The sequence below is a fragment of the Protopterus annectens genome, chromosome 16.part0 (assembly GCF_019279795.1).
Source record: "Protopterus annectens isolate FY-2018-M chromosome 16.part0, PAN1.0, whole genome shotgun sequence".
NCBI classification, from domain to species: Eukaryota; Metazoa; Chordata; order Ceratodontiformes; family Protopteridae; genus Protopterus; species Protopterus annectens.
In genome coordinates, this window is record NC_056750.1 from 427,044,990 (window position 1) to 427,069,581 (window position 24,592).

The window sequence follows — 24,592 nt, forward strand, 5'->3', positions numbered from 1 at the left end:
AAATGCATTATTATAGTAGTTTATTCTTACATAGGAACATAGGAGGTTACTAGGCTAATTGCCCTGGGGCCCTTACAAGCCTAGCCAAGAGTTTATCCCCAAAAAAGAAACGTCAGTCAGCTTCTGTCACCTCTGTCAATGAGGTAGATGGGTGGATCCCCTGTGAAAAATTTGTGGTTTCCCATTCACTCATCGTGTCAGTGAGGTACTGTGCTTAATGTGTATAGGAAGTCTATTCCTGAGACGGGGCAACCTCTGGGAGACAAACCTCTGTCTCCAGCAGTTTTTGTTTGTCTCGTAATTAGATTTAGGCCTTTCGAGCAGGTAATGCGCAAGGAGTTAGACTTGCGGATATGGAGCATGTGAGGCGAATGTAAGACTTCTATACAAGAGGTGAAGTGTGGAAACCCCTGAACTATTACTAACCAGCTTTTCATTGGGAAAGAATTATTTCATTTCTGCTTAAATGTTTAGGTTGTATGTATTGTGACCTGTGTGGTGATGCTTAGTTATTTTCTGCTTTTTTCCATGTTTTAGCCTAAAAAGTTAATTGTTTGCATTTTAGTTTGTTCTGGGATCTGTCTTATAGCGTAATCTGCAGTTATGTAAAGATTGTGTTACATTATTGTTTCTACATTATACTGCACTTCTATTTCCACAAGTAGAATTACTTGTGAAAGCTATTTCTTTGTATTTGAAATCCTGATGGATCTTAGTCATGTAGTTTCATTTAGAGTTGTGGCAGAACTGTTGTTTCCTTTAGAGTTGTGGCAGAACTGTGTACCTTTGCCAGATTTGAGCCTTATTTAGTCATTTACTGCTACACTATTCATAAATGGTGTTACTTGAAAATTTCTGCATAGTCTGGTACCTTAAAGTGTAGTAGAATTTCAATAGTGGGAGTATTGTTTTGTCTGCTTCAAGATTTGTGCTGCAGTGCTTTGACAGTGCTGGTATTCCATTTTTTTCCTACTTTTTATGTTGTGCATATAATTTACCTGCTTAATGTTGCATTCTAGCACCTTCTATCCCCCTGTTCTTTTTGTCTACCCATTCCCACTGAGACATTAAAGTTTCTGAAAGAGCTTCACTATTGGCTTTATTTGATTGAATCCCTCTCTGTCTAGCCCACTTCTTTCTTGATTTTTCCAACCATACCACCCTTTATGTGGTAGTATTACAAGGCTGTCTATCTGGACTTGTGCCCCTTATGGTATGAGTTCCAAAGTCCCTCCCCCATCTGTTTCATTGCTATTTTCTGTTGTATAAGGTATTTAAGTACTCTTTCCACCCATTGTTTTGCATAGCTCCATAATACTGAATGCCCACTTAGCAAACCAGTATTGCTGTTTAGTACATATAGTCTTCCACTAATTTTCCCAGAGCTCAGGAAAACTTGTCATCCTAACCTGTGTTCTGAAAGTGTTTTACTTGTATCTTGTGCCATCCAGACAAAACTAAGAAGCTTTGATTGCCAAATCGCACTTGCTTAAATTATTTTGAGTGATTGCTACCGTTTCCTGCATTTATTTGTACATTTCACTGTATTTTTGTAAAAAAAAAAAAAATTGCTCTTCCTGTCACTGTTACTGCTTTAAAACGATCCTGAAATTGCCTTCAGCAAGGGATTTCTAACTAGTTTAATTGGTTTGTGATAGGATTGCATTTGAGGGTCTCTTCTACTATGATTTTACATTAGGAGGAGTGGATTTATTTACCTTATGGCAGGTGTTTGCCGGATATATCTCAGTTGGTAAACACAAAAGAAGAGCTCATAGTGTAGTCTGTTTATTGGCCCGAGGGCTCATTAGTTAGTTTTCAGTTTTTTTTTGTTCTGCCATAAATTTGCTGAGTTCGCACTGAGGTGCTCACAGTGCAGCTTAGATTAGAAGTGCCACGTACAGTAGCAAACATCTAGAAAGCAAATTTTCCATGTAGAACAGTCCATAAAACTGTACCCTGTAAAGCAGTAAATAAAGTGCAAATGCATTCATGCTGACAAGCTTAGAGCAACTAGTTGGGCATCAAGTGGCAATACCTATAAATTTAGTATTGTGTAAACATTAATGTTAATAGAATTTAGTTTTCAGCATAATCTGCCCCCATTAAAACACCTTTATTAGTATGCACCAACAAAGTACCCTTAATAGCCTTCTAACTCCAATACACCACCTCCTTGTAGCTCACCAGTCTAAGTACTGGACAACATGGAAATGCAGTTTCCTAACTTCTCTGTAACAAGCTTGGTGGAGATCTTGAGACAGCAAAACAATTCTCATGTTTACCAACAACCAATGAATCCTTAAAGAAGCAGACATAATAAGTGAGATGTATACTTGTACAGTGACACTGGAGGCTAAAATCTCACAAACAAGTGAACATGAGGTTGTTAAAGCTGCGCACACAACACATACCTCACATAAGACGTGTAGACTAACGTATGCTGAGGCACTTAAAAGCAGTCTTCCTGAACAACAAAGATCACCTAGCCACACTTCTTGGGACTCTCGTCATAGGGGTACTCCATTCTGATTCATACTAATGCCTCTCTAGCCAGGCCTAACAAAGAGAAAATAACTGTTAGTTGCTCATCTAGAGCAAGGATCTACCAAATCATACAGGCACTCAAGTCTTTACGCCACACGTACCAGTATAATTTCATCATAGTCTGTTAGGTGTAAATGACCTGAAACGTTCCTTTTTGGACTTTAGGATGAGAGATATTATGGAGCTCTCAGACTGTGTCTCAGACTGGTATGTGCCTAGCATTGAGCAAAATATTACCATCAATGAGGATGATGGCACAATATTGTATAAAGTTACTGATTTCAACAAATAGTTGTCTTTCTGGTGTCATTCTAAGGAGATGCAATATTTGTCAGCTTGGGAAGACATAGTTAACAGATAATGTTGCCTTGCCAAGAATGGTCTACACCTGTCCTGTGTAGGCTTTCATATACTGGCTAAAGCTTTATCGACCCCCATAATGCCTTTTTTAAGCAAAGCCAAATTGCCAAACTTACCAACATAGCAAAATCAACTCAACTGAACCTCAGGATGTTATTGCTGAATGCCAGGAGCCTAAAAACAATACACTCCCACTAAGCCTCCCTTACACTCAAGGATATAGACATCTGTGCAATTACCGAGATATGGTTTAAAGCAGCATACAGTTACCCTGGCAGTGCAACATATCATTGCCCTCCATGCTTTTAGACCAGTAGCTGCACAGGCAAGATCTAAAGGTGGAGGTGTTTCGATACACATAATTGAGTATTCCTAGGGTGGTCAGACAGAATGAAGTGCTGGAGCTCCTTCGATGTGCAGATCACCATAGACAAAATTTGGTACCATATCCTAGTTAACTATAGGTCACCCTCCCTGTCTCAAGAAGCTCATAGTGCACACCTGGAGACACTTACCATCCAACCTAGCACCCTCCTCATGGGAGACTTTAATTACCCTTTTATAGACTGTGAATCCTGCAGGACCTCAAATCTGTAGGCACAGAACTTTGTAAATACAAACGCTTTTGACCACTTAATGAATATGCCCACTAGAGGCTCCAATATACTGGACCTCATACTCAGAAATATAGGAAAACAGTGTGTATCCCCCCCTATGTCTCATCCTCCCTGGAAAGGTCCGATCATTAAGCTGTCTTTTTCTAAATCAAAATCAGCTCCATAATCCCAGTAAAACCAGTAACAGTTGGCAACTATTGCAAGGCAAATTGCTAGTTATTAAGTGATAGTTTCTCAAAATTCAGTGCGCCTACAAACCCACCGAACACAGCAGCCTTGCTGCATTGGTCTTAAAAACTCTGTACAATCATATCAGTGGCTGCATAGAGGCTGCTATTTCTACTAGAAGTAAGCCCAGAACTAGCCCCAGAAACAAAACCGTCCTGGTAGAACCCCAAATTAAACAGGATGTGCAACAAGGAAAACATTAAGGCAAAAATCAGGATGGGAACTTCCCATTAAGATAAAAACTCTCTCATCAACATAAATAGGCAACTAAGAGGGCTAATTAGGTCAAATAAAATCAGCTTTGAGGTTACAATAGCCTCCCAGCTGAAAGATAACCATAAGATCTTCCTCGGCTATTTCGGAAACCTCAGGAGCAACACACATCAATGTGCTAGACTGGTGGTTAATGGTACCACATTCACCAAGCCTGGTGATACAGCAAACCAATTTATGGACAAATTCAGTTCCAGCTTTATCCTCCCTCACCCCCAAACATCCCCCAAGAAATACCATCAAACGTAATCCCTCCAACTATGACTAGGGGAGCATGTGCTGGCAGCACTTGCTAAAGCCAAGAACACAACCTCAGTGGACCCTGATATCGTCCTAGGATACCTCCTGAACAATCTGAAATATGATTTGTAAGGACCCCTGGGGTCACTAAGTATAGTTTCAAAACAGGCTTTGCTTCATGAGAATGGAAGACTGCAACAGTCATTCCCCCTTTATAAAGGAAGACCTTAAGCAAATCCTGGAAACGTAGACCCTTTAGTCTGTTTAGTCATGTTAACAAAGTCATGGAAAGAATTATCATGGAAATTATCAAGAAGGACATAGGAGACCTCCGGACATTGGATCCATCCCATTTTGGCTTTGTGAAAGGAAGATCATGCTTACTGAACCTGCTGGATTTCTTTGAAAAGGTCACTGAAGCAATAGATGAGAGGAAATGATGCATACTGCCTACCTAGGTCTGGCTAAAGCATTTGATACAGTACCCACCTCTGGCATTGTCAACAAACTTATGGAACTAGGTGTAAACACCTTTATAGCACACTGGATAGCTAGCTGGCTCACTGATATGAACCCAAGAGGTTAGGATTGGTGAGGACACCTCTTCAAAAAGGCCATCACCAGTGGAGTCCCTCAGGGCTCTGTGCTGGACCCACTCCTCCTTGGCATCTTCTTCTTGGTTATAAAAAAACAATGTTAAAGGCCTGTGGCTAACCAAGTTCACAGATGAATGCAAACTGGGAGTAGTCAGTGAATTCCCCCAAGATGACGACAAAATCTGACACAAATGCTTGGTGCTAAAGCCATGGCGTAAAACTCAGTACTAAGAAATGCTTTTAAAATATTGCATGATAACTATAAGAATCAATCAGAGGAGGTTAGGAAGGACAGGGAAGAGAGATTAAGCAATTCACAAAGAAACAATGTGGGTAGTATGCTCCCAAGTATGCAACAAAATCTAGAAAATATTGCATCTTTGCCTGGAAGTGCTTACATAGGTATTTTTATACTCTAAGCATACTTCAAAGAATTTTTCCTCAAATAGCATGTGTTGGAGGTGTGATGGGGGCAGAAAGCGGTAATTGAACATATTTTCTGGGAGTGTCATGAGTTGGTAGACTTTAAAGATTCCCTGCAGACTGCTCTATCGTAGATGCTGGATGAGGAAGTTGGAGTGACTAGGGAAATGATTTTTTTGAACTATGATACAAACTTGAAATTGCGTAAACCTATTAAGGCCTTAAGATGGCTGCCAAAAAAGCAGTTACTAGAAAATGGAAATCAAAGTCTAAACCAACTTTACCAGAAGTAGTGAAGGTAGTAACAGAGTTAAAACAACTGGAACTGGGATCTTTAGAAAAGGATAGGAACAAATTACATAGGAAAAAATGGGAACTGTGGGATCAATACATGCAGAGGGCGAGCGAGGTTTCAGAGTAGACAGGATTTGAATGAGCTAGTTAATGGTTGACTAACCATGATGGATGTGTTAAAAGTGATGTATAATATTTGCAGCTACATTTGTGTTGCACTGTTTGTAATTTATAATGTTTACAACTGAGATTGTGTCGCACTGGTTTATTGGCATTTATATAAATGCAACATAGTCTGTATCATACATGATAATTTAATAAAGATGTTTCTTGTTTAAAAAAAATACTAAGAAATGCTTTATAATACCTTTAGAGCAGTTAGTCACCCTGGGTAGGTATGTCATCAGTAAAACACCCCTAAAAGTTGATTCACTAATCGTAGATCTGGGAACTCATGTAGATAGTAACCTAGCCTTCAGCCAACTTGTATCCACAGTAGTAAGAAAATCTTCTATATTAATCCGCGTATATGTAAGGGCTTGGCATCTAGATCCAGGGAAGTCATTGTGCCACTGTGCCCTCATCAGATCCATTATAGAGTATAATTCTCCCTTCAGTATTTACTTGACCCCAGACACATGCAGTAACTGGAACGTCCACAAAGGTTCCTTACAAAAAGAATAGGAGGACTGAACACAGTGTCCTACACTGATCACCTCAAAGCCCTGTGTTTGTATCATACAGACTTCTGAGTGGTGATCTTTGCCTGGCGTAGAAGACACCTCTGGACCCCATTTTGATGAACCTTTTGCATGTCTGCATAACAAACAACATCAGACCTACTCGTTTAAAAGATCTAAATTTTGATATATGTTGGAGAGAGAGAGGTGTTTCTCAGAGCATTCCCATTGTCTGCTTTATGCTTCTCAGAGCATTCCCATTGTCTGCATCATGCTGTTCATCCTTGTGAAGCAGAGTTCCTCCATGACCCTGTTTAAGTACAACTTGGAACAGTGGATGGGCTATTGTATATTCACCCTTGGTCCGGCAGCTATATCCCGGATGGACAGAGGCAATCAGTAAATCACTCAAATATAAATTAAATTTGTGGGTCATATTTGGGTTGCATGGTTAAACTTATACGGGCCCTGGTGGTCATTGGTCTAGAATACATCTATGAACCTATGAATGTCAAACATGGCTACAGATTGTGTGTGTGTGTGTGTGTGTGTGTGTGTGTGTGTGTGTGTGTGTGTGTGTGTGTGTGTGTGAGAGTAAGAGCAATTAAATGATCACTGTTAGATGATCATTGATGCAGCATATTGTTTAAACTGTGCATGTGTCTGAGACAAGGAAATTGAAGTTCTTTACTGTGACCATTATTTCTTTCACTTTAATATCAAATCAAACATATGAGGTGCACACTGAAGATGGTTACCTTTGTATGTGAGGAGGGAAATAGGTTGTGTGTGAAGTATATTACAGTTACATTATCACTGTTAAGTGATCATTGATGTGTGGTTTTAGAGGGACATTATGTATGTCTGAGATCAGTAGTTTGTTTTAGCCATCGTGTCCTTCCCTTTTTTTCATTATCAGACATTGGAAGTGTAAACGAAGAGAGGATATATTATTTTGGCTGGAGGAACAGGCTATGTGTAAAAGCAAAAAGCAGTTGTGTATCACTGTAAAAAGAGAATTTACATGTCTCATGTGGACATTAGTCTATATGTGTGAGAGCAACAGTTTGGAAACTTATTTTTGTGGCTATTTTATATATATATATATATATATATATATATATATATATATATATATATATATATATATATGCCTTTGCAATCAAAGGAGGCATGCCATCTCAGAAGGGCATAGTCTGCTGAGGCAGTATGTCTGTGGGAAGAGCTGAAATTAAGTGTTTGATACATTTTAGAAACAAGGTGAAGACGCAACTAAGTTTTGTTTTTAGGCTCTTAGTTTATCATATCACAGCATTCCTAACACAGATGTGTGTAGCATCAGTTCACACCAAACACTTGCATTTTTATGTTCTCCCAAATGTTAATAGCAGATCAGTAAACAGCAGTGAAGGGCAGGCATAGACAATAGAATGTGGCATTGAGCTTATGTACATATTTGTTTTTTAAATTAAAGAACAAGAGTAAAGACTTCTGAAGTAGAAGAATCACTTTCAGCTGTAACAGAGCACTTTTACAGCAAAGCAGTTTGATGTAGCAAAGAGCTATGATATAGACACTTCAGCTATTTGCTTAGCCTGAAACCTTGAGAGGATTTTTTTTGGCCAAACAGAGTTAAATTTAATCAGAAGCCTGCCGGAAAACTATACTTCATGCCTGTGAATTGCTGCTGCTAGCTTTTGATGGATTGAAACCATTATTCTCTAAAGTTACTTTTACACTTCAAGTTCTGTTTCTTTGAGTATGCTTTTTAAATGATGCAGCTATTCTCTGGAGGCATACAGTGGCTCCTAGTTTACAGATGAGGTTAATGAGAAGGAAATGCTTCTGAATGCCCTCCATGGAAAAAGAAGAGGCTCACGGTTTAAGAATCCATTGGTAAGAGATGAACATTTGCTTTAATTTTAATGCTGTTTAAGTAGAACATTTTGGAGGTGGGATCATTTTTCACTGCAGTGGGTATGGGTTTAACATAGTGTTATGGTTATTAACAGGTATAAGTGCCACCTCTGAGGATATCCCAAATAAAATTGAAGATCTCCGGTCAGAATGTAGTTCTGACTTTGGGGGAAAAGATTCAGTTACTAGTCCTGATATGGAAGAATCTGCTCATGGTAAGCGTACATTTCATTATATTTATTTTTATTTCCTAGTAATATTTATCCCTGTTAAGAATCACATTTCGTTTGTTAAACATCATTTTTTTAGGAACTGTATATTTTGCAAACTGACTTTTTTCCTTAATGCTTACTAAACCCGTATCTGTCCTCTCCAGTCTTTGGTCAGATGGTGGGGCATGACCACCATTTTTCGTATTTCTGAAAGGAAGAAGTTGAGTAAATTAAATGTTTAAAATATCCTTACTTTTGAACTTCAAGCTGAATTATGTTATATATATTTTTAAACGACAAAAGTTGTATTTTCCTTAACTGTGTTGCACTAAAGAATTTTTTTTAGAAGTTTACTACATTCATTTATAAAAAAGATGGTTTGATAAGAAACAGAGCTGGAAAAAAATGGTTCAAGAACCAATGAAAACAGATTTATCCAGATATTTGAACCAGTATAAAACAACTAACTTTTGCACCATGTGCTTCATCAAGGTAATAAAACAGTGCTCCAGTGAATCATGTTAAATATTCACAAGTCATACCATTGATATAATTTCCTCCTGGTTCAAAAGCATCTTCTTTATATTGTCTGAATAAAGCTGTTCTCCTTGGTTCCAGAGACGTTTTTTTTATTCAGTTTTTTTTTGCATTTTTATATCTGGCTTTATTTTGTCTGCAGAAGCTATCTATTTACACAAATTTGAAAAGGAATTGAAGCTTATATTTTTACATGTGTTTTATTGCCTACACATTAAGACATTTTGCTTTAGAAGTGTTACTGTAGAAGTTACTCATAACATTTGTGCTTAATCCCCAAAGAAACTGCATTGGTTTGTCTATATGTCAGTGGTGTGTCTGTATAAACAGTAACCCTTTAATCTGATGTTGTCAATCTTCATTCATTCATGACAGTTGGGTTTCAGTTCTGTCCTCGGAACCGACTCGGCCATTGTAACAAGCTCACACCAGCCAGAAACTCTCAAACTAAGGCTTACCCCCAGTGCCTCTCTTCCCTTCTCCCCAGATCTCATTTGTCATGTAGAGTTTCAAGATGCATCAGGCCATGCTCTCAAGCCAAGTGCTTTATTTTTCTATATATTTCTTCATATTTTCTTTGTTATAGCTCCCCACTTTCATATTTTCTGGTCGTTTATACTGCATTACCAAATTAATGTGAGAGTACTTTTTTTTTTTTTTTGACCACTTTTTCTTTTCCTACTTGGTATTTCTTCATTACCATAGTTGGTAGAGGCCCCTTCTTTCCCTCTTACCTCTGATACCAACAATGGTATACAAGAGTTATTTTCCCCCCTCTTTTTCTTCTTCCCCTTTTACCCTTCTGGGTATTTTTCTTGTTACCATTGTTGGTACTCCTTAAAAAAAAAATGTTGTGTGTGTGGTCACGTGAACAGCTGTTCATTACTTTTGTGATTTACCTAACGGCTGAGATACAGGAAGGTACAACTGGATTTAAGCAATGTGAGAAATGTATCAGAAAGATGCCCAACTGTGATGAGCGTCTTTCTTGTGTTTACACACTTAGAAATGTCTTGTGTTGGCACACTTAGAAATTCAACCTCCGTGTGAGCTGTGTAAGGGTTTTAGTGCCTGGACACTAGCAGACCATTGGAACAAGTTTGATCCTAAAGGGGTTGTTAAAAACCCACTATTCAGAGGCTTTGTCTGAGGCAGAGGTGTCAAAGCCTAGTGTCTTTTCAGTCTCAGGAACTAAAATCATCCAAAGGTCATGTTTTCACAGAACCGAAGTCTAATCAATTGAAATAGACACCGACAGCTGTCTCGGTACTGGGGTCTACGACCCCTTCCACAGTGCCATCTATTCTCATGGAACCGACTAAAGTTGCCACTGTACCTCAGACCCTCTCGGCACCAATAATACTTCATGTAAAACTGGTCACTTCCCCTCCCCCCAACACAAGCGTTTGATCAACCAACCATGGTGTCAAAGGTCTAATCCTTAGCCAGGAATAGATATTCCCCATCTATTGACCCCTTTGTTGGTCAGCTGCTCAGTCCCTTTATTGATCGTCCAGAATCTCCCTTGGGGATGTCTGTCTGTACCATGAGGAGCTTTTCGCAGCATGATGTACTTAGACTGATGGATCAACTGTTGGCGGCCAGAGGTATTCCAACCCTGTCTAGGACCCCCCTTCCACCTGGAGCAAGGTTTTTTCTCCACGGACTCACAACTTATCTTCCTCCTTCAACCTCCCTGCAGGACTTGGAGCCCACAACATCGACACCTCTCCCAGTGCCAACTTCTTTGGTACTAATGGTGGCTCTCACCTTGGTTCTGGAACCCACTCTGTGGACCTCTGCTCAGTCGTAGCCAACCCACCCATGAGACCATGACTTGGCTGCTGGCTCCAGAATCCCTAGTACGGCACCGAAGTTTTCCACAGTGCAGTCTACGGTTCTGGTTGCTTTGTTAGTTCTGAGTCCTCTTGCGGCTCCTTTTCTAGAGGTGGGCTCATTGGAGAATGGTGTGATCCCGGTTCTGAGGTTATCTTTCTCGGTTCCAGGCTCCCATCCCTCTTCAGGCGGGCCTGCCTTTCAGATTATGGAGAGAGCACTCGCCTCAGCAGGCTCACAGTTAGCACCCTCTATGTCAGAATGTCATATCTATGTACCCTCTGGCTCGCAGCTGTCAGTCTACTACATTGGGGCAGCGGGCATTGGAGCAGCAAGATACCCTACCGCAGGATACCCCCTCTTCGGAGTCCTCCTCAGACCCTCCCCTCTGATGAGCCACCCCGTAAGAGGTTGTGCAAGAGGAAGCACATTGATTCTCCAGAATAGTCTCTCACCGAGGATCCAGATTACGATGAAGAGGAAGGGTCCCCATGGTCGCCCCCTTAAGATGTCTCCCTTGGAGACAGTCTAGAAATCTTAAAGCAGAGAGGTGACTGGAAGCCCCCCAACCTTTCCTCTGAAGAATCTGGCTTCTTGCAGGCTTTCCGTGCCCTTCTACTTCCTGGGTGACCCTGCCTGCAGATGAGTTAGTCAAGATAATCGTGCAACATGGTTGGAAGGCCCCTGACACCACTGAGCCAATTCCCTGGAGGCCTGACAAAATTCTGTCTCCCCCAGGGGATTAACCCCACTGGCCCAAGGGTTTAGTGGTAGATGCTATGTTGGTGGCGGTGGCCACAAAGAAGGAGCTCTCAGAAGAGACTCCTACTGTCCAGCCTCCAAACAGAGAGTCTAGGACATTGGACATATTAAGGAAGCAGATTTATACGTCAATGACCTTTGCCATATGGTCGCTGAATTATTTGGCACATTTCACAGGAACCCTAGCAGGAGCAGTATGTGACGAAGTACATGATAAGTTTGTGTTCCAGCTTGCGACCCTAGAATCCATCTCCAACTCATCCATGTGGTTGATTGTACATACAACTGAAGGGGCTGCCAGAGCAGCGGGTGCAGGCATTGCCATGAGACGTCATGCCTAGATGCACTTGTGTGACATTGCAGACCCCTTCCAGTCTTCCTTCATCAATACTCCTGTTGACGATTCTTCTTCATTTGGCCCAAAAGTTAGACACATTAGCCAGGTGTGAAAAGGATGGAAAGACCCTTTCTGCTGTGGGTGTATGTTTTTCCACTCCTCAACGACCCTATTCCAGGAATCAGAGGAGTGGAAAGATGTGGTTCAGAAAGTCTCAAGGGCCTTTTCGTGACACACATGGTGAGTTTTCTCCTTGGGACAGAGGGGGAACTCATCAGGAAAAGATGCCCCTCCCATGGCAGAGGGGGCCCTCGCAACCAGAGCTCCAGAGATTCTTTTTCTGGGCAACTGTTAGTGCTCCTGAGGAGCAGCCTGATTGCTTACCTCTGGAGGCAGTTGGGGGAAGATTCTCTCTGCACCACTTAGCCTGGCTCTCAATAACATCAGATTTCTGGGTGCAGAAAATAATTACTAGAGATTACCATATCCCCTTTGATCTTTATCCAAGGTCACAAAGGCGAATTCCCAATGTTCCACCAGTCAGAGGGATGCAGCAACTCAAGAAATTCAAAAGCTGCTTCAAAAAAGTCATCCAAACAGTCCCACCAGACCAAACAGGATCTGAATTTTACTCAAGATTCTTTAATGCCAAAAAAGACTGGACTGGAGGCCAATTCTAGACCTCAGTATCTTGAACAAATTTGCACGACAGACAAAATTCCAGATGGTCATGGTTCAGTCTATCCTTCCATTTCTGAAGAAGGATGATTGGATGTGCTCGACAGATCTTCAGGATGCATATTACCCCATAAAAATGGACAAGCGCTCCAGAAGATACCTCCACTTGCGGCTGGGAACCAGTTATTGTCAAGTTTGCCCACTGCCGTTTAGTCTCACCACAGCCCCAAGGGTGTTCTCCAAATGCATGACAGTGGTAACAGCTCATCTAAGGTTGCAGGAATTCCGGGTGTTTCCATATTTAAATGATTGGCTCCTTACCGCCCCCCACCAGGCATCTACTGCTTCACGCCTTATGCTACATTCTAGAGCTGGCAGAGTTCTTAGGCATTTCAGTAAGCAAAGAAAAGTCAAAACTGGCACCAACTCAAAGCATAGAATTAATTGGAGCAACATTCAATACAATATCTTGTACAGACTTCAAAGCTTAAGGTCACAGCTCCATGTGATACTCTCTCAAAACATAGTCGCAGCTCGCTTAGTCTTACAACTATTAGGATCAATGGCAGCGACAATCACTCTAGTTCCCCTGGCGAGGTTCCACATGAGGCTGCTTCAATGGCTCCCAGCTTCACAGTGGTCTCTGTTAACACACCTGATGTCTCATCCAATCCACATAACAAATTGATGCAAGCAGGATCTGAACTGGTGGATGAAGCCAGAAGAGGAGTTGTGGAGTCTCCACTTTTCACCACCTCAGCCCAAGGCCGTACTGACCACGGATGCATCCCTGATGGGGGGGGGTGTTATCTTGGAAAGACGGTCCAAGGCACTTGGTCCCCCCTTAGAGGCCAATTTGCATATCAGCATCCTAGAACTGAGGGTAGTGCTTTTAGCTTTGCAAGCATTCCAATCTGCTCTTCTGTTGGAACGATTACTATCCAGTCAGACAACTTGTCTGTCGTTTGGTACATCAACAAATGGGGAGGAGCCAGATCTTATCCGATATGTTGGGAAGCCCTGAGAGTATGGCAATGGGCGATTGCCTCCAACCACTTTCTGATAGCAAAGCACATTCCAGGGAACTCCAACGTGATAGCAGACAAACTGAGCAGATGCATTCTCCTACCTCATGAGCGGTCTCTCAATTCTATAGTAGCGGTGGAGATCTTTCGTTGTTGGGGTCAACCTTGTTGCGATCTGTTTACATCTCCCATGAACCACAAATGCAACAGCTACTTTGCCCTAATCTCCCCTCAGGGGAGTCCCTGAGAGATGCTCTTCTGCATGATTGGCCCTCGGGATTGCTTTATGCCTTTTCTCCTAATGCCCTAGTTTTTGAAGAAAGCACAATGGTTGAGAAGCAAAGTAATCCTCATTGCACCTTATAGGCCTCGTCAAATCTGGTTCCCCTTTCTCTGGCCTCACCTAGTTCTCTGTCTGTGGACAGTTGTCTCATTTGCAGGGGCTGGTCCATCCCAACCTACAAAGTGTCAAGCTGACCGCTTGGTACCTCCACTTCCAGTAATTGCCAGGCAGAATAACCTATCTTCCCCAGTACAAAAGATACTTCTAGCTTCCCATAAACCATCCACCAGCAAACTTTATCTTAGTAAATGGAACAAGTTTGTGATCTGGTCTCAAGAAGGAGTTAACCCCTTTTCAGCCTCGATTAATAACGTGCTAGAATATTTATTGACTTTACTCCAATCAGGAGCCTCCGCTTCTACTGTCGGAGTTCATTTAGCAGCTATTTCAGATTTCCATAATGGTTTTGATGATTTTTCCTTGATATCTCACCGCCTTTGCAAAACCTTCCTAAAGGGATTTATGCATTAGAGAACACCTTTTAAAGACCCAATTGAACCTTGGAATTTGAAGTTAGTCTTAGTCTTTGATCCATCAGCCCTTTGAGACAGCAGCCACCTGCAATATTAAATTTTTATATTGGAAGACCTTATTCCTGGTAGCCATCACTTCAGCCAGGAAAGTGTCTGAATTGCAGGCTTTGTGTGTAAAGTGCACATACATCATTTTTCATAAAGAGAGTATCCCTTAGGACTAACCCCTCTTTTCTACCCAAAGTTGTCTCTGACTCAAACATTAACCAATCCATTGACCTCCAGTTTTCTTCCCAAATTTTTCAAACAAAGGAGAATATTATTTGCATTTGCTGGGCGTATACAGACAATTAAATTTTTACTTAGAACAAAATCATTCAGGAAATCGGAGCAACTGTTCCTGTCTCTTTCGGTTACTCGACTAGGCAAACGAGTTTACAAAGTCACCTTATCGAAATGGTTGAGAGACTGCATCACCTTTGTTTATTATCAAAATAAAATGAACCTATTAACTAAAATCAAGGCTCTTTCTATCAGATCAGTTTCCACTTCAGTGGACTTTCATTCTAGAGCCTCCATGGATGACACTTGTGCAGCAGCAACTTGGACTACCCGTCATACCTTTATCACTCATTACAAATTGGATATGGTCTGCAGGGGAAGAGCATCCTTTGGCTCTATGGTGTTCAAGAATATCCTTCCATAGGGCTTCCCAGGACATAAAGTAGCTAGGGACTCTGTTCCAACTGTCATGAATGAAAGAAGATTGACAACATTAGGTAAAGAAGTTATGTTCTTACCGTAACGTTTCATCTGTGTTGTCGATTGTCATTCATTCTTGAGATCCCAGACATCCCACCCTCCTACCCCCTCCAAAGACCCCTGGAGGTACAGAACTACTCCTGGTTCTGTAGTAGGGCAGTTGCTCAGACAAAGCTTCCGTTTTTTATTTCTATAGGCAAAACTCAATCTGAAGGGAAGGGAAGAGAGGCACTATGGGTAGCCTTTGTTCAAGGGTTTCTGGTTGGCACGAGCTTGTTAAAACAGCCGAGTTGGTTCTGAGGACGAAACCAAAACCTAGTTGTCAAGAATGAATGAAGATTGCAACACAGATGGAATGTTGTGGTAAGAACATAACTTCTTTTTATCTGGTACACAGTGGTTTCACTCTGAGCATTGTCACTGCTTTGAAGAAAAATACATTTTTCCAACTCGCTGAGAAAAGTCTTTCAGAGTGAAACTGGTCTATGTATCAGTTAATATAAGTGGACATTTAACTTTTTATGATTGTGTGGAGTATTTTTTTTGGCAGTGATATAACTAACTCTATACACACACACGTGTACACCTCTCAACCTGTTGGCAGGAATTCTGGACAAAGCTAAAAATAATGGGGTGGGTGCTAAAGACCCAAAATTGGGGACAGTTTTTAAAAAAAGGCCGTTAAATTGCCCCACACCCTCTGCTTATTACATATACCAAACTTCAGCAAACTCCAGGGCTGCACAGCAGTGGGGAAAGGGCATAAATCCCTTCCTAGTGTAACTTCAGTTTTGCTAGTATTTTGTTTCTTTTCCAGTTTAGGTCTTAATTATGTTTCAGTCTTTTGACTGTTGGTCTTAATGATGTTTAGGTCATTTTAAGTACAGGCGTGTGTCTCTATCTGTATATATATATATATATATATATATATATATATATGTATGTATGTGTGTGTGTGTGTGTGTGTGTGTATATATATATATATATATATATATATATATATATATATATATATAAAATCCTCCACTGTGGCGACCCCTAATGGGAACAGCCGAAAGAAGAAGATAATGTGTGTGTGTGTGTATATATATATATATATATATATATATGTATGTACACACACACATATATATAAATTGACTAACAAAAGCCAAGCTTACATAGCTGAAACTATGGACTGCACAAAAAGCCTAAAAATGTGTAGTCTCCATTTGGATTTATTTGAGGTTATGTGCTTTTCAGCATATGTGCAGCTTTTATTTGCAAATTCTGAGATCGCACAACATTGAAGAAAGTATAGAACTTCCGCAGCCTCACTGCCCATCGATCTCATACCAACAATCCTGTACTTGTATTCAACCCCTGGCAAACTAAAATGTGTGCACACGTACACACACAGTTCAACACCATTTCTCACGCATACAGACATACTTCAGAAAACACATTCAAAAAGATAGCACACTTTGTGAACATTGGCCCAGTCGTTAAATAAACAAAGTAAAACCACTCAAAAGCAGCAAATAGATGAAAGAAGCGTGCAGAACATACCACCAACAAAATCCAAGTTTAAGCGCTTTTTGTCAAGTTTCAGACTTCATCAGAATAAAATCACATGATCATGACAAACATATGCACATCACCCCACCTAACCATTGGTCAGTGTAATTACATCATTTCCTCGAAAAAAAAAAAAAAAAATTACAAAGTTAATAAAATTGTTAAAACTTGATATTCTTGCAAAAAGTCAAATTAAAAATACAACTAATAAATCTATGAAAAAATATATTGATTTTAATTTTAAAACAGAACTCAAGGAAATTCTGTCATTAAGACCTGATACTTGGCAGCATTAGTTTTAATCTGCCATGTTAATTCCTTAAATTCTAGCCATTCATCCGTTGGTCCCCCTCTTGATTCACCATGGACAGAGATAACGACCAACTGAATTTTCTGGATGTAACTGTCAAAAAAGATTATGTAAACAAGGCTTTCACTTCTCGTTTGTATAGGAAGCCAACATACTCAAACTCATTATTGCATTTTGACAGCTGGCACCCGGTGCACCAAAAAAGAGCCCTAGTCAAGGGTCAGTATTTTAGGTTAGCTAGAATGGTGTCAGGACTGGATGATTTTTTTAGTGAGTGTGCCAAGTTAAAAAACATGCTGACTGGAGGGGGGTTACCCTGCCAATTTTGTTCAGGACATTGCCAATGAGGTGATTAGAAAAAGGGAAATTGGGACATTTTTTGCCTATTGTCCAATGAGAATGGTCCCACTGGAGCAGTCCAGACTGGGAGACAGGATAGTTTCTCAAGAGCTTTTATTCTTCCTTTTAGTGTTGACTTCTATGACAGCAGGAACATTATATGTAGATTATGGGACATGTTCACTATTGATAACGAAGTACACTCAGTAGTGGGATACAAGCCCACTATAGTTTACAAGAGGGAAGTTAGTCTAAAGGGCCTATTAGAAAGAGACTCCAGTGCACCCACACTGGGTGGTTGTTACAAATGTGGGAGATGCATCAGTGTCCAGCCATGTTTCAAGGTGAGGCCATCAAAATTACTGGTTACGGTATGGTAAAACCTAGGAAGAAATACTTCTGTTACTCAGAGGGGGTGGTCGATGTCACAGTGTGTGGTCTATGCGACAGTTTCTACATTGGTAAGACCAAAAGAGCACTGAGGCAAAGGGTGTATTAACACCTGTATGACATCTGGAATAAAAACATACAGTGCTTTGTACAAACACATTTGTGTGTACCCCCACACATACTTTTAAGTTTGGGGCCATAGACCATATTGACCTTGCAGCAAGAGGGGGACCAACAGATGAATGGCTAGAATTTAAGGAATTAACATGGCATATTAAAACTAATGCATGCCAAGTACCAGGACTTAATGACAGAATTTCCTTGAGTTCTGTTTTAAAATTAAAATCGATGTATTTTTTATAGGTTTATTAGTTGTATTTTTAATTTGATTTTTTGCAAGAATATCAAGTTTTAACAATTTTATTAACTTTGTAAAAAAAATTTTTTTTTTTTTTTTTTGAGGAAGTGATGTAATTACATTGACCAGTGGTTAGGTGGGGTGATGTGTATATATGTTTGTTATGATCATGTGATTTTATTCTGATGAAGTCTGAAACTTAACGAAAAGCACTTAAATAAACTTGGATTTTGCTGGTGGTCTGTTCTGCACTCTTCTTTCATCTATTGGCCCAGTCATTCATAGAGAGGTGAAAGCCTTATGTGCTTTTTGTTCCTTTTTGGGCAAGAGCCAAGCAGAGGATTGTGGTACCACCATCCTTGATGGTGAGGTTGTTTTTTTAGTTTTAATCTCTAGTCTGCTGTGCACATCCAATAAGTTATCCTAAGGTTTGTCATATAGTGAGCATTAATAAAGGCATGTTCCTCACTTCCATGGGTGACAGTCCCCTCCTGAAGCCAGTATTGCCATGTGTTTCCATTCTACCCAAGGGACTCTTACCATGGAACTAGTTGCCCTACATGTGCACCCTTCCCTAAGGAAAGAGGTGAGGCAGCTAAGTCTCATCCGTCCTGCCTTCTCCCTCCCAGCTGCAACAGTCTTGTGTTGCCTAGGTCATAGTCGGGGCTTTATTTGTCTAGGTTATCCTTGAAGTGAATTTTGTTATCTTAGTGCTTTGGTTGGCTGATTTTTAATGCTTTAAACAATATTTTCATTGATGTTCATCATATTGATCACTGCTGCAGTAGCCTTAGCTGTATGGGTTATATCCTGTCAAGGATATAACAGTGGGACAGCTTCCAGAGCATTAGGGCACCTTCCAGGAGGCCAAACCATCAGTCAGCTTGAGTTGAAATTACTAAAAAGGCAGATGTTGGTGCAAAGTCTTCTAGAACTTTTCTGCTGTTGGAGAGAGCTGCTCTGCTGGATTTTAAGAATCAACGGTCGGCTTGTGCTGTTCCTTTGCTAGGCAGATAAGTTCCCTTTGAGAACAACTTTCCACTTTTAAAATGTATTTGTTTTATGTAACTTTCCTGTTTAAGAATTTTGTTTTTAGGCTGGGAATGTGTGTTTTAATGGACTTGTCACAGGAGTGTAGCGTACTTTTAAAACGTTTTTCCTGAAAGTTTAAAAGTTGTTTCAAGTAACACAAAAAAATATTTCTGAATAAATTGTTTATTTTCCTTTTTTGGGGGTGATAAAGTGTTTTAAAGTAATTTTAATGTGTTTTTGTGCAAAGAAACAAATAAATTTCGTTTTTAATGGCTTTTGCTACTTGTTTTCCCCGAGAAAGAGGCACTGTTTTTGGCTTGACCATGGAGCAAACTATCGGTTCCACAGCCTGTCCTCCTTCCAGCTAAAAAAAGAAAAAGTTCAGCAAGCAGCCTTTGCCACCACAGCAGGCTAGCAGTTTGCCTCAGCCGCAGGTTGGTGACTGTTGTGGTCATTGCTTGTTCCTCAGAACACTGATCTTTTAGCCCAGATCCCTCTGGTGTGGCAGCTACAGCTACTGTGTACCCAGGGGTTAGCCTTGCTGTAACTGTTGTGAGTCTCAGCAGGCAAGGGAGAGCCACTGTTGTCAGTCCTGGGAGACGGAACACGGAAGATGCCCCTATTTTTGTCAGAATGTTGTGCCCATCCCTGGGAAAGCTGCTAGTGTCATTAATAATACTGCTGGCTCCATTTTCTTTCAAAAAGAAACAGAACGTTAAACCTGTATTTATTGTTCCTCAAATGTACTTACAACAGGAATAGTTTACTGGTTGCATTTCAGGGTTCCTGATAGCCAGCATGCTGCCCCTAAAAAGGCAGAATGTATAAAGTTCCTCAGTCATTTACATTTTTATACACTCTTCCCAAACCTGACCCAGTAACTGTAGCTTTAGTTAGTACTATTGCTGCCAAGCGTGTAGTTAATTTCATTCCTACTCTGGGGAAGATTATTGATAACAGTGAGGAAAAAAGTGTGTACTACTTTACTTTGATTTTCAGAATTTTGAATCACCAGGCTCATACATTAAAGTTTATTCTGGCAATTTGTGAAAATATGAGGAATGTTTCATCTGCCCTTTCTTTTTGTGAGGAAAAACCTGCTTTAAATAATTTTGTTTGTTCCTCTGTGCAAGTCATTTTGTGTGTGTGACAGCATTAATATTTTTTTGCAGATATGTGATCACTGGTACTGTTTTGAGTTTTGCCTGACTGTGTCCTCAGAACCTCCCAGATGATGTAAAAAAAATAGATTTTCAATTCTCCTTTGGATAGAAATGTAATATTTGGCTCCACTGCTCTGCAGAAGTGATCAGAAAGTGTGATGAAAGGGGCAAGTTGATGCAAGGAGTCTCAAGATTTTTCACCTCCCTTCTCCAAATTTTCTAAGGGATTCTCTAACCCCTCAATAGTAAAAATAGCCAAATACTTCACCGACAATAGTGCACCCAAAGCAGGCACAGAAGGCTAAATCAGAAACGCTCCACTCCACAGCTAGGAACAAACAGGTTTATTGCAAACCAGTGAAACAAACGTGAAAACGTAGAAAACTCCTCAAAGGTATAAAAACAGTACACAGTATCCACAGAAGTTAAGCGCTTTCATCTGACCATACGCAGACTTCATCAGAACAACTATTGTTGTACGCTGGTCGTTTAAATAAGCCCTTTTGGTGCCAAAACATCTATCCCATAGATATTATGAATTAATCTGATTAAATCTACCTATGTTAAAATTAATAATATAATAATATATGTATATGTCTACTTTGTTAATTTAATATTTTAATACATGCATAGATAATGTTAAAAATACATACGTATGTATAAATGTATATACAATAAAAATATGTAAAAATATATATATCTATTGAAAATAGGTATATATACACATGAAATTCCTGTAAAATACATTATAGTATTTGATTTAATAACCCTACCTATATTAGCACTAAATTAAATCACATGTCACAGTAAAATGAGTGAATGCTGTAAATTACTCTCACTCATATAACAAAAATTAACCCATACTTAAAAAAGGCTTGATACTGATATAATCATTTAGGCCTGGGAGTCTAGTGGCATCCGTAAGAATCTGCCATTTGCTCTCCTTCTTACCCAGTAATGTTTTAAAATTGCCCCCTTGTACTGTTACATCAACATGATCAACTGTAGTAAATTTAAATTGATGTTTGTCACCACTATTCATAATGTGCTTATATATAGCATTTTTCTTATTTTTGGTTTTAATGGAATAAATGTGGTCATATATCCTTTGTCTCAATTGTCTCTCCGTCTTCCCAATGTAAAACGCCGGACAATAACTACAAGTGGCGATATACACCACATACTTAGTGTGACAATTTCCCACCATACTCCTAATTACTGTACCATTAAAGTTGTCCAACTTAAATCTAATTGTTTCATTTATATACCTGCACTGGTTGCATGCTCCACATCTTTTTGTGCCCTTGGTTTTTACCATGTCCAAGTGTTTTTTGGATTCCAAAATCCTTTTAAGGTTGAATCCAGTCTTGTATACAAATTTAGGCCCAATACCCAATGTCTGCACTAAATTGTCGTCCATGGTAATAAGATTCCAGTGTTGTCTAATAATGTTCTCAATGTTACTAACCACTGGAGAATATGTAAGGGCACATACTCTATGGGTGAACCCTTCTGTTTTCTTATTATTTGTTAGTGCAGAACCTATCTGTAAAGTATTACCTAATAGTGGTGTATATTTCTTACCCCACTCTCTTTGTACATACCTAACTACGTCATTTAATAACCGCTCAGGGTATCCTCTAACTTTAAACATAGATTTAATATTTTCCAACTCCTTCACCATAGTTTCCCTAGTTGATGACATACGGGCTGCCCGAATGCACTGCCCTTTGAATACATTTCTAAACATATATTTAGGGTGATTACTGCTATATTCTAAATAATCATTGGAAAAGGTTTCCTTCCTATATATTCTAGAGGTAAAACCTCCATCCCCATGACTAATAAAAGTATCTAAATAAGCTACACCATTGTTATTTATGTTAAATGTAAATTTTAAAAAATCAGTAGTATTGTTTAAATAGTCGATAAAGGGTTGAATCATATCATGTGGTCCTTTCCAAAGGACAAACAAGTCATCCAGAAATCTTGAATAATAAACAATATATTTGTAGAACTCACAATTGAACAAAAAAGTAGTCTCCCATTCAAGCATAACCAGATTGGCGAATATGGGGGCACACGATGCTCCCATAGCTACGCCTCTGGTTTGCTTGAAAAATTCATTTTCAAAATATATATAATTGTGATCCAACACTAGTCCCATCATATCAGTAATCAAGCATATTTTATCCCAATCCAGGTTGGAATGTTTTCTTAGACTATTACAAAAATAATCCAATCCTACTTCCTTAGGGATACAAGAAAACAAGTCAATAACATCGATGGTAATATATATAAGATGCCTATCCCATAAAAGCGGTGTCAAATGACTGAGGAACATCCATGAATCTTTGATTAAATGAGGTATATTGTTATATACTGGTTTTACCCATTTATCAATAGCCACCCCCATAGGAAAGGTTTTAGACTTGCTACCAGATATAATGGGTCTAAAGGGTGGATTTTTTATGTTTTTATGGACCTTCGGAATCCCCACAATAGTGGCCAAAGTGGGATATTCAACTTTAAGATAATGATAGACATCGCTGGTGATTCTGTGGTCAATCAAATATTCTTCTAAAGCTAGATCTTTACGTTTGTACCCAATATTTACTTCATTAAGGGATATAGCTTCATAATTACCAGAATTATATAATATATTATATATCTCGTTGATATAATCCATCAAAGGGTACAACACTATCCCTCCCCCTTTGTCGGGCTTCATAACCCTCACTTCCTTACTTTTGGTGAAAGTTTCCAAACACTGTCGTTCGTCGTCAGTTAAATTGTCATCATGGCTCCTTTCCATTTTGTGTATTTTATAATAATTATATATATCCTGACTACCCATTTTCTCAAAACTTGCTATAATGGGATTACTGGTGGGAATATATGTGCTTTTCTTTTTAAGAACACATTGTTCACTAATGTGTTTGTCTGCCTCTTGTGAATTAAATTGGACAGCTAAATTCAATCTACGACAAAATAATTTGAATTCAGTAATAACATCAACCAAATTAAACTTAACAGTAGGTATATATTTCATACCTTTTGCAAAAAGAGTATAGAATTCCTCTGTTATAGCAATACTGGTATAATTAAATACATTAAATCCTTTATACGTAGTAATTATCTTGTCTGCTGTAAAACTGAGTCACAACTAATTCAGGTGTCTCAGATAAAATATGTGTATCAGTGATCTTGTGTGTATCAGAACATATTGTAGTCACTGATGTACCAAGAAAATTTACTCTTTCATCCTTCTCTAATGTTGCGTCCCTAGGTCTAATATCACAAATGCTGAAACCAGTATTCAATTCTTGCACATTTATCTCTTTCTCCAATTCCATGGGGTGTGTGAGTTCTTCTACGGTGGGAAATACCTGCCCCCTCGAAAATTTATGTCTTGTTTCTCTTGCCTGTCTTCCTTTCTATAAAAACTTTCACTTTCAACAACTGCTTTACTCTTTGGCCATATATAAGCTCTATTGTTTGAATACTGGTCCAAATCACGTTCTATTTTCCTACTTTTTCTATTAAAAATATTGGTGGCTTTTTGTTCAGCTGAAACGAACTGTTTTTCATGTAATTCACCCCATTGGGGAAATGCATCATTATACACTATCTCCTGATTCAGCTTCTCTACTTCTTGCACCATCTGGGCCAGTTTCTCATCATTATTCTTGACCAGTAAATTCATGTAGCTGAAACCAAAATTATTAAACAATGCATTAAATTCACTCATGTTATGCTGGTTTAAATCTACACCCATAGGAATTTAAAAAAAACGAATACCTTTAGGAACTATTTTCAATGAAATGCATTTAGAAAAATAAGCATTTTCTATTTTCAAATTCTTAATCAATAATAATTTCTTACCAAATAAATATATTTTATCTTTTATTGATGTATTAAATCCTTTTGCATTCTGCCCAACAACATCACATGCTTCATTGCCATTAAATTTAGTAAAATCATAGCCATCATTCAAAAAACAATCCAAAAAGTCATTAGTTCCATTTTTGTTTTTCCCTTTACTGTTTTTTCTTTCTTTACACGCTTCATTCACATAACCACTTTTATGTATTCCCCCACTTTTCCGAACATTAGGACTTGAAACATTACTACGATAGTCCTTACATTTTAAAATGTCATTCTGTGTCCTGGTTATGCCTGTATATGATTTTAATGTCGTTGGGCGTTTGGGACGTGCCCCTACCCTCTCCGCTTCATCGCGAACGTGGAACAGGCTGAAGTCGAAATTAAACTCATTTAAAGAATTCTTACTTGAGTTTAA

The 24,592-nt window shown here is 39.3% G+C and overlaps 1 protein-coding gene across 2 annotated transcripts in view; it reads left to right on the forward strand.

Annotated features, from left to right (window-relative positions):
- GAPVD1 (GTPase activating protein and VPS9 domains 1) overlaps window positions 1–24,592 on the forward strand; it is a 3,238,556-nt gene that overhangs the window by 1,890,881 nt on the left and 1,323,083 nt on the right. For both annotated transcript variants that reach the window (XM_044058337.1, XM_044058338.1), the window contains one exon: window positions 8,271–8,390. In XM_044058337.1, the coding sequence (XP_043914272.1) occupies window positions 8,271–8,390 (120 nt within the window). The remainder of the gene's footprint in view (window positions 1–8,270; window positions 8,391–24,592) is intronic.